This window comes from Aphanomyces astaci (assembly GCF_000520075.1).
Source record: "Aphanomyces astaci strain APO3 unplaced genomic scaffold supercont1.234, whole genome shotgun sequence".
NCBI lineage: Eukaryota > Oomycota > Saprolegniomycetes > Saprolegniales > Verrucalvaceae > Aphanomyces > Aphanomyces astaci.
Window position 1 is genome coordinate 1 of NW_009798497.1, and position 11,435 is coordinate 11,435.

Below are 11,435 nucleotides of genomic sequence, written 5' to 3' on the forward strand. Positions count from 1 at the left end.
GTGCGGGCAAGGTGGTGGCAAGCCGTTAACCCACCTGTCACATCGCTACAATATGATCGACGCTCTTCATATTCTCTTAACCAACTTTGGTTCATTCATAGCTAAGTTTAAGGCGCATTGGTCGTAAGAGTAGCCAGAAGAAGTGCAAAGCTGAGGTCGCGACCAAGAGGAGTCGCCCTTCTGACCCCAGGGTGCCACGATAAATTTGATGTTTATACGGAATAAGTTCATAACCATTGTTTAATAATATGTATATGATATAGTATACAGCATAGATGAACATCCTAATTCGACAAGAATAGATCGAGATAATGCAGTTGAAGTCTCTAGTGTTGGCCACCGCATTTCATGTAGCGCGTCTTATGGAAGGCAAGTCTAGGTATGTGTGCCACACCTCTGAGTTCATCGCTCAGCGGTGGGACCATTCGAAGAACGAGTGAAATCGGATAAGTATTGGCCGAGATAGAGCAAGTCATGTCTGTTGTGATGGCCGACGCGTGTTGTATAGCACGTCCGAGGTTTCTCTCTGTGGTAGGACCAGTCGAAGAATAAGTTATATTCGCCCAGTATTGATCGTGATACAGTACGTCCTGGCTGTGGTACAGTACGGGAACAAAGGTTAAGACATTTAGAAAATTGGATGTAGCAACGACGCAACGTTTGCGAGAGTTCCCAAGTTTGGATCCAGCACTTTGAAACTGATGGGGAAGCCTTCTGTACTACCTGGGGCGTCGAAAGTTAATCAGTGCGCTCCGCAGACAACGATTTCATATATTCCGTCCGGAACCCGAAATAAGACACAAAAGTAAAATCGCATTATTTCATGTAGTTATGCACGGATTCCATCCTAGTAAGGCGTCAAGGCACCGTTTGACTCGATCACAGCGACACAGCGTCTTGGCATGGAGTCAACAAGACGTTGCATGATTGCAACGTCGATCTTGGACCATTCGTGCTTAATGGCCAAAATGAGGGCTTCCACGCTGTGGTATTGCTTTCCGCCGAGATAGAGCAAGTCATGTCTGTTGTGATGGCCGACGCGTGTTGTATAGCACGTCCGAGGTTTCTCTCTGTGGTAGGACCAGTCGAAGAATAAGTTATATTCGCCCAGTATTGATCGTGATACAGTACGTCCTGGCTGTGGTACAGTACGGGAACAAAGGTTAAGACATTTAGAAAATTGGATGTAGCAACGACGCAACGTTTGCGAGAGTTCCCAAGTTTGGATCCAGCACTATGAAACTGATGGGGAAGCCTTCTGTACTACCTGGGGCGTCGAAAGTTAATCAGTGCGCTCCGCAGACAACGATTTCATATATTCCGTCCGGAACCCGAAATAAGACACAAAAGTAAAATCGCATTATTTCATGTAGTTATGCACGGATTCCATCCTAGTAAGGCGTCAAGGCACCGTTTGACTCGATCACAGCGACACAGCGTCTTGGCATGGAGTCAACAAGACGTTGATTGATTGCAACGTCGATCTTGGACCATTCGTGCTTAATGGCCAAAATGAGGGCTTCCACGCTGTGGTATTGCTTCCCCCCGGCGTAAATGCCGCGTACGAGTATCCCCCACAGGTTGTCGATTGGATTCAAGTCCGGGGAGAGGGCGGGGTGCTCAAACATGTTGACATTTTGGCTGGTCAGGAACTCCATGGTTTCCTTCGATCGATGGATCGAGGCCCCGTCTTGCATGAAGGTGAAGTCACCCTTGTAGATTTGGTGCGCAAAGGGGAAGAGGTAGTCCTGGAGGGTCCAGATGTACTTGCAAGAGTTCTGGTTGCCCTCCAGGAAAGCAAGCTCGGTCGCCCCGTCGGAAGAAAACCCGGCCCAAACCATGACACTGCGGCCCCCGAATTTGCGAGAGAAAAAAGACTCCTTGGGATGGCGGAGGTCACGCCAGTAGCACTGTAGCCCATCCGGGCCATCCAGGTTGAACTTTTTCTCGTCGGACCAGATGATGGTGGACCAGGACGGGGGGGACTCAAGGTGTTTTTTCGCGTATTTCAGCCGCGCCTCCATGTGAGCCTTGGTCAAGAGGGGGGTGGCGTTACGCTTGACGTACTCGAAGCAAGTGTTGTCCTTGAGCATGTGACGGACCCAGCATGGCGACACGGCCAAATTGAGGTCACGAACGATTGTTGTCGCGGTTGCGCCAGTCTTGGAGGCAGTTCGGAAAATTTGGCGAACGTCGTTGACGCTCAATTTTGATGGTCGGCCGCCCTTGAAACGTTTGCCGTAGTTTTCAGGGTCCTTGAGGTAGTTACTGATGGCAGTTCGAGAGACGCCAAGGCTTTGAGCCATGAACTGCACGGTTTGTTGGTGCTGCTTCCAGACAACGATTTGTCCCTTCTGGAATTCGTTCAGTTGCTTGCCGCGACCCATGAGATGTTGTTTAGACTGCAGAAGAAGTGTTTTGTGGTGTGCATGTAAGTTTTCAGCGGTCATGGTATAGTGGTTTTTGCATTAGAGGACGATATGTGCATTGTCCTATTCTGGCTTCCGAGGCCGAAAAGGCTAGCCAGCGGCTCTACCAAAATCCAAATCGCATTTTCGAATACAGCTCATTGCATGCGGTAGAGTATCCTGAAACGTCTCCCGTGATCTAAATTTAGCCCCAGACGGTGTCAAAGTGACTTCGTTTATCATGAATTTCGTGATGTCTTAAAATTTGTTCCCGTACTGTAGCAGTGCTATACGCATGACGGCCAAACATTGATTCGAAGCATGCCCAGTACGGCTTCGTGTTGCATGCGTACTACTTTGATTCAGTCCCAAGGTACGACGACATCCGCTTTCGACGACGTATTCGAATGCTGAAGTGTCTCTTTCTGCAGAGTGCAAATGATCTGGCCAACTATGCTCGTACTTTCAACCGAAACCCAACGTCGCAGATGTAGATACAGTCATTCCTCATTTTTGCAGCCCCTACCAAATATAGTTTTACGGGGGAACTTATATGAAAGGGTTATATGAAGTCTTGGGGGAGTATATCTCCACACTAGATAAGGAGATTAATCATATTCGATGAACAAAAACTAATCGTAAACATCCGAATACCTTACACGTTTTGTGAAATGTGGTCGCACAATTTCTTAAAGCAAGTACACCCTCAGTATTACTGCACAGACATCGAACAACGTCCTAGCTTGTTATGCAGTGCTCGAATTTGTTCTATAGATGAACAGTTACGTCCGAAATCGAGATGCACCACGCAATTTACTGTTAACGTAGGTTTCAGTACGATGTCAAGTGGAATGACCCGGTCAACGAGGGTTACTAGTATGTTCAACACTGTCCTGAGGTGAAATCATAGTATTGCTTCCAGTAACTAATGCCTCATTTTGACAAACAAACTACGTCGAATACAGTGAACGAGGGAATTTAAGGCACACCGAAGTTTGAACGTTACAAACAGTTATTTTATCCAGTAATAATCCATCACCAAAATACTTCTCTTTTATTGATCATAACTAAATATTGCGCCAAATCAATATTTATAGACCGCGCAGAAGTGCCATAATTTGTGTCACCTTATCACTTTCAGAGAAGTGCATGTCTGTAACCCATGGAGACCACTACACCAGATAAGTCGAACGGAAATCATCGCCACACATACCCCATCTCTCTCAAACTCCACGCACTTGTGCTGCAGCAGCGGATGTCGTATCGGCAGGTGATGGGGCTGTCGGTCCCCTACACGACTGTTCGAAACTGGAGTCAACAGTCCGAGCTCCAAGAATACAGCGGAAACAAGAAGTCAACGAATCTACCTGGTGCAGACCGCTCAACCATCATACCGCAGCCTGAAGATCTCTTGTCGTTCATGGACTACCACCGTTATCAAGAGTGCGCGTTGACATGCAGCCACTTGGTTAACTACTTGAAACAAAAGCATCAAACATGGCTGCGGGAATACATTGCTCGCCAGAAGGAAGGGTGTAGATACGACAACCTGCTGAAACACCTACAAGAGTTTTGCAGTCACCATGGCTACACGCATCAACAAGCTTGCATGGCGAAAAGGGCCATCACCAACCTTGAGAGCACACGGACTGATTTCGCGGCGCACTTCCACAACGAATATGGCGACGTCCAAGACGACTGCGTCTACAATGTCGATGAGGCGGGTATTGAATATGACATTCCGCCGCACTACATATGGTCCCGGCGAGGTGGAAGTCCCAAGCTGTCGAAAGGCGAAAAACACTCGTACCGCATGACTGCTGTACTGACAATTCTGCGTAATGTACACAAGTTGCCCATATTGTTCATTATCAAGGGCCACGTCGACAGCCGAATCGATACCCACGAGATCCCGTCATATCCCAGCGGTCATTTCTACACAATGCAAGACAAAGCATGGATGGACGCAAACGTGTGGGAGCAGTACCTTTGGTTTGTGCTGGCAGAGAGGGTGTCAGGCCCGTTAATTCTTGTCTTTGAAACTTCGAAGCCCATGTGAGCAAGGAAGGTGTGGAAGCCATGGCCATGATTGGATGCAAAGTTTGCCCACTCCCACCGAACGCAACCTCCCACTACCAACCCCTGGACGTGTCGATCATGGCACCTTTCAAGCGGCACATGAGAGATCTGTGGATAGCGGAAGACATCGACAGTGCCAGCTCAGAGGACAACGAGGACGACTGGATCTCGCCTACTGCCCACAAGAAGCGTATCACAATGATCAATCGAGCAATCAAAGCATGGGAAATGATCACACCAGAACAGGTTCGTGATAGTTTCTTGAAAGCAATTCCTAAGCCAAAATTCCATGTTGATGTCGCTTGGGACGGCTGGCGGCGCTCGCATACGTGTTTTGCCTATAACTTGGCTTCCAGTCAAATTAGGCGCAATGGATAGTGCTCGTCAAGACGGACATTTTGCAAGTTATTTGAAAACTGAATAGAAATGAAAAAGTTATGGGGGAAATGTGTTGGGGACTCTATATAACCTTTGATTTTTGCAATTTACAGTCAATAATATTTTATGTGATCAAATCATGTTGTGCATGGGTCAATTTTATTGGTCATGAAATACCTCGAATTTCGAAGTAGTTTGCCCCATTAGATCGCAAGATTCAGTCTCAAGTTCGATTCAGGGTGTGCCTTAAATTCCCTCGTTCATTGTAGGCCTGTAAACAATATTGGCTTGGTCATATCACTTAGTAATACTACCTGCGGATAGTACCTCGAAGTAAGGCAATACAAATCCTAGTATAATTAATGACCACTGTACGAGACTTCCTTATTTTGTCTTCCAAGCGGACAGTGGACTCTTCCTTATATTTTCTTCTAGAGTACTAGTAGTAACCCCACACCTGGGATAAGGGAGGAAATATACTACCTCTAGCCGGAAATAAACCCGCCACGCCACAACCACCAGGGGAAAAATTGTATATTTTCATAAATATTTTGAATTCGGCAGATGTGAAAATACATGCTTAAAGTCCGCAATCCGGCGAATCTGATTGGCTTGGCGAGACAAAAATAAAGCGTGATTTCGCACGTAGGTAGTAGAGGAAGTATTCGATACGAAACTCACATGCTGTCAAGTCAACCCCCAAGAGTGATGTATGTTACACATTTGACTCTGCATATTGTGAAAATGGTGAGAATTGAGAATTTAAAAATGCATATGCATCTATGCACTAATTCAATAATTCGAGCAATGGTCTCAAGTTGCTCAACATCAGTAAGTCGGCGAAGGGTGGTTGAAACATGTTGTGAACTTAAGTTTGTATGATTAACGTCACAGTAAAATTGTCACCCCCCCTGATGTATTGTTTCAAACGTGACAAGATGCAATGAAACTTGATTTTTTTATGTGTCATTAAGACCAGCTGCTGCACTGTTGAAATTTGAGCTTGAGTGTAGGTCGAAATTGAAAAATTTATGTTGTTTGAGCTTCACTGTGCAAGGAGAGTATTTTTTAATAAACTTTTTGTATTATTTTATTGTATACAGTTTGACAATGTTTTGTACTGGAATTTATTCAATTTTGCGGGTCTCTCTTGTGACGGGTTTATTTCCGTCCTTCAACAATTTTGTTATGGCTGGTTTATTTCCGGCTAGAGGTAGTAGCTCAGTGGTAGCGCATCGGTTTTTCTTAACTCAAATGTCGTCGGTTCGATGCCCGGCATCCCCGGATTATTTTCGCAAGGATATATCCCTCCCCAGGGGAATCCGGATAACAGGGCTGCATACATATGTACGAAGACGAGGACCGAATTTCGAAGAAGATCGGTCGAAGCACGGGTATGAAGCGTTGAGCGACGTAAAAACCGAAAATTACACACCACCACTGGTCGAGAAGGTGCGTTACAATTGGCGAAGCAGTTCCACAATATGTGGTTCTAGTATCGGCCCTCGCGGTTAATTGAGTTTGGATTATCATTTGTTTATAGTCCGCGAGGGCATTGAGGGAACCTGTGCTCCCTCTTTAAAACTTATAACTATATTACAGAGGCTGCAATAAATTTAATTGTTGCGGCACTTGTGAACCATGCAAAATCTAATGTGTATAACATTTTACGAGTAATCAATCGATCGAGAGAGCGTCCTAATAATCCACGTCGCTGGAACTGGAGGCGCTTGATGACGAAGCGTCGGTGCAGATGTCGCTGTCACTATCTTGCTCGGGGGTATCCTCAGTTTCAGCTGTACGGGGAGCACAGTTAAGCCCCAGGAGCTTTGCCGTCGACGCTGCAACCGTGCTGTGGATGACGTTGGAGTCCAGCTCATAAAACGCACGCTCGAGACGATCGCGGACGTCTTGGAAGGTCGTAGTCGAGGTGTACTGCCGTCCAACTGTGCCCTTGACGTTGGCCCATACCATTTCGATTGGTTGCAGCTCCGAAAATCCTGGAGCTGAGTACACGACATGATGTCCACGAGCCTTGGCCATCTCACACACAACAGGTATGACCAGCTCCGAAAATCCTGGAGCTGAGTACACGACATGATGTCCACGAGCCTTGGCCATCTCACACACAACAGGTAGGACATCCTCGTCCAAATGCTTCCAAATGGTTGTCTTGAGGTCGGTCGGTGAGGCGTCGGCGATGATCAAGTCCACGCACGCTTGGTACAAGGCTTGCTTGTGCCACGTCCCCTTTGGGTTGTCTTGGGCTTCCCCTTGTGGTACTTCGCGTTGTCCATGACAAATACGGCGGACGACCAGCCCAGTTCCTCGACCTCATCGATCAATTTTCCAATCCAGTCGACAAAGTAATCATGGTTGAACATCGAATGGTAATCCTTGATGTCTTTACCGTTCTTCTTACCGCCGACGAAAATGTCCAGTCCCAACAGATGAGCCATGTCAGATCTGTCGTCCAGAATCGCCGCGACAAAGCAGTACCGTCGACCCTTGCTGTGGCCTGGTCCGTGGGATCGAACAAGCTGTCGGCGTGTCGGCTGTACTGTAGTGGTGATGGATGAAGCTTTCATCCAGGTAACGACAAGTCTACGCGGGGCGCTCGTCACAGTGGGAACCATGATCTCAACGTATGCGTCCCGAGCTTGCTCGTGTGCCTTCGACACACGGTATGTCTGCTTCGCGTTCGCATATCCTCTTTCGCGAGGAAGATCTGAACAGCTCGCAAGCACGCTGAATAGTCCTTTGGTTGATCTGCATCCACAGTCACACAGTGGTTGTCTTAAAGCACGGCGAGGACGTCCTTAACCACGATCCTGGTGCGTGTAACACAGTGGTCACGGATGAAACGCTTGACCAAGGCGCGCACAGCTCGGGTGTTGGGAACCCTGGATTGGTGATTCGTCGTGTTGGATGGCCGACGCGAGACCGACAGGTCCCCTGTGGCCAAGAACTCGACCATGACAGCCTTGACTGTGCGGGCACCATGCCCAAGCAATCCAGCGAGACGTCAGAGCATCTTTCTCACGAAGGGATGCTTGAAGCCAAAGAATGTCCAGCTTCTCCACGAATTTCTTCGTCCGCGCTATGACCCCCGCGTCCATGCACGACACAGGAATTTTGGTTTACCGTGAAACGTGAAATTGGTGGGAATCGATAGGCCCAATCACAGCCGTCATTTTGCGCTCTATTTGACGCAAATTGGTGCAGAAATGCGAAAGATAGCCCAAAAAGAGTGAAATTTAGTGCATTTTGAGCGACTATTTCGATACATGCATGCCATTAATATATAGAGGTTGAACTGACCTCGAAAATATAAAAATGATTTGAAACCTTCTTTCAATGTTGATATAGTGTTTCAGAAGTAATCAAATTTCAATGACGTTTTTTTTTGGAAAATGAAGCCTGAATCACATCGTATTGTGAGGGATATGGCATTCCGGAGTGTAAATGACTCTGTACTTTAAAGTGCTTGCTCAGGCGAGTCCGAGACTTCAAAAATCGAGGAAATTGGCCCAGCCAATCGAGTAGAAGTTCCTCCGATGCCCTCAGGGACTGTTAAGACATTCCTCCGCGAGAGGCGCAGATGAAATGTCTTAATAATGGTAAGGTAATGCATCAATTATTGACACTGTTTTTGGTCAAGTTTTGGCCATGACTTCAAATTCCAGTAATTCGAGAACGAGAACCATTATTTTAATGCTGATAGCACCACAAGAGAAGATAAAACGCGACCATTTTTTTGACGGATCCTTGAGCATGATTGGACTTCATTTCAGATTTGAATCGAAATTAAATGTTTTGAGCTTTATCCTCACGATTTTTGAGGTGAACCAATTCATGACACTCATTAAAACCTTGATGTTTGTATTAGATTAAACTAATATGCAAAATAATTTGATCGAAAATATAATTGCATGCATTTCGCAATTAGCAATAAAAGTTTACATGAATTTAATTAGTCAGCGTAAAAAAATGCAATCACATTTTAATTCATTGTTGTGGATCACAACAGTAGCGGCATAGTGGAGGCCATCCATTAGTTACGAGGAGCAATACACCTGCTGCTTCTTTGTTTGTGGTAGCAATGGCTCTAAAGTGAGTACTTCCATGTACACTGCGCGCCAAAAATGAGAGAACACTTGCATTTTTTGTGATATCTCATCAACCAATGGGAGTTAAGCGATGCTGTTTGGATATGATGTGTGGACGAATATTCTCGAAAAGTGATTATAGCTATCGAACTGGAATTCGCTTGATTTCGATGACCTCACATACAATTCAAAAATAATGGACGGCGACAAAAGTAAGGAACAAAAATACATACAAAAACTAAGATAAAGAATGACGGTATTTTGCAGAATGTTTGTAATCCGTTTAGTCCTGTCAATTTCACTTCACTTTTGTATATGAAAACACGTCAAAAAGTCACTGACGAAGAACGCGGTCGAATCCGAGGACTGCGCGAGGCAGGAGCCGACCACTCAGCGTCGTTTCACGATGCTTACGTCCCAGACGCCAACCAAAACCTCGAGGCAGACCACTGCAGCTTTCCGATCGCCACCGACGTCAGCTCCTCAAAGCAGCCACCACCGGCGCGTCAAGCGCCGTCCAAATCCGTGCCGACTTGAACCTACCTTGCTCTAAAAGGACCGCTCAACGCGAAGTTCAACGATGCGACTTTCTCGAGTACTCCATGATGGAGAAAACCCTGGATCTTACACCCCAACGCAAAGCCGCGAGATTCGACTGGGCCATGGCGCGTTGCAGAACCGAAGAGTGGAAGTCCGTCGTGTTTTCGGACGAAAAGAAGTTCAACCTGGATGGCCCGGGATGGTTTTAAGCAGTACTGGCGCGATATTTGACAACCCGCGAAACAAGCCGTGACACGGCAACAAGGCGGCGGTTCAGTGATGGTTTGGGGTTGCATTGCGTGGGAAGGAAAGAGCAAATTCGCGTTTCTTAGTGGTAAGCAGTCGTCCTGCCACTACATCTATACTCTTTCAGAGTATTTACTGCCATTTGCCCACTTAAACTATGGTGCTGATTTTGTCTTTCAGCAAGACAATGCATCCATTCATGTTTCCCATGAAACAATGGACTTTTTTCACGAGCAACACCACTCCGTTATGCCATGACCCGCGCGCTCTCCTGAACTGAATCCAATCGAAAACATTTGGGCTGCAATGTCCCGCCATGTTTACGGGCATGGCAAGCAGTACAGAAATGTCGTCGACCTTCGGGATGATATTCAAAGTGAATGGGACGCCATCTCTATAGAGTTCATTCGAAAGCTCATTGGCACCATGGACGGCAGATGCATGGAAGTTATTTGCAAAAAAGGCGATAAGACACACTATTGACCATCATTCTTCAATATACCGTCATTCTTTATCTTAGTTTTTGTATGTATTTTTGTTCCTTACTTTTGTCGCCGTCCATTATTTTTGAATTGTATGTGAGGTCATCGAAATCAAGCGAATTCCAGTTCGATAGCCATAATCACTTTTCGAGAATATTCGTTCACACATCATAACCAAACAGCATCGCTTAACTCCCATTGGTTGATGAGATATCACAAAAAATGTAAGTGTTCTCTCATTTTTGGCTCGCACTGTATCACGTAGCTACCGTATAATCTATGTCCTTTTAGGTGGGTGATATTTCACAACCACACGACGTTTGAGCTCTTGGAAAAATATGTCCATTTAGGTATACAAAAACTTAATACAAGCACATCACACATGACACCCGATTCATATAGAGGTTTATCTATTCTGCACAGGTACCTCAAGTCTGACAGTTATAATTCTGACTTATCCCAATACTAGAACCAGGTACTTATTTTTAGAGAAGTTGAACACTATTGTCGATGTCATCAGTTGGATCAATCGTTTCGTCCACACCAGATATCGACACCAGGTCGGACATCATCTTCGGAGACACAAACTCTTCCTCACTTTCGATGGCTTCTGTGACCTTTGAGACCAGCTTGCACTTCCCAAATCCATTCATAATAATAGACTCTGGCAACCCAGTCCACAGTTAGTAATCCATCGTACCAGTGTTGGACGCTTCGGGGCTTGCAACTTGAACGTGCTCACGGACCAACTCGGCAGCCCGCGCAGAGAACTTGGCTAACGCTGCGTCACAGTCCCCTTCACCGGACCTGGTGAGGGCACGCCACGACAGCTTGAAGCGTCTTTTAAATCCACGCAGCCACTGCCAACTCGCGGTGACGCTGGCTTCATCCAGGCCGGTGTCAATAGCGGTCTCCAACGCCATGATTTGGATCATCTGCGGTGTCACTGGATCGCCGTCTTGACGCATGGAGTTTACCCACCGAGCAAGTTGTTCTTCGTACTCCCTGGGAAGTGTTGTTGCCATGCCCAAGTCACGCGAGCACAAATGGTCATAAGTTCGTCGATTAGTAGCCTTTACCCTTATGTGAGCACGATGCTTGAGCCACCCATACACCTTCTTTCTTGTCGTATTGAGTCGGGTTCCACTGAGTTGTGGAAAGTGCTTGGCAAGTGTGGCTGCCATGCCGACCTC

The 11,435-nt window shown here is 46.4% G+C and overlaps 2 protein-coding genes across 2 annotated transcripts; both read right to left on the bottom strand.

Annotated features, from left to right (window-relative positions):
• Positions 1-6,563: 6,563 nt before the first annotated feature.
• Positions 6,564-7,501, bottom strand: H257_18832 (hypothetical protein; the record flags this gene model as incomplete). The annotated part of the gene is made up of 3 exons (XM_009847959.1): positions 6,564-7,115; positions 7,172-7,383; positions 7,474-7,501. 3 exons carry the CDS (start codon positions 7,499-7,501, stop codon positions 6,564-6,566), a joined length of 792 nt encoding a protein of 263 aa, XP_009846261.1.
• A 3,226-nt stretch (positions 7,502-10,727) lies between these two features.
• On the bottom strand, positions 10,728-11,267 carry H257_18833 (hypothetical protein; the record flags this gene model as incomplete). The annotated part of the gene is made up of 2 exons (XM_009847960.1): positions 10,728-10,852; positions 10,943-11,267. The coding sequence occupies 2 exons, from the start codon at positions 11,265-11,267 to the stop codon at positions 10,728-10,730; spliced, it is 450 nt and encodes a 149-aa protein (XP_009846262.1).
• Between the last annotated feature and the right edge of the window lie 168 nt (positions 11,268-11,435).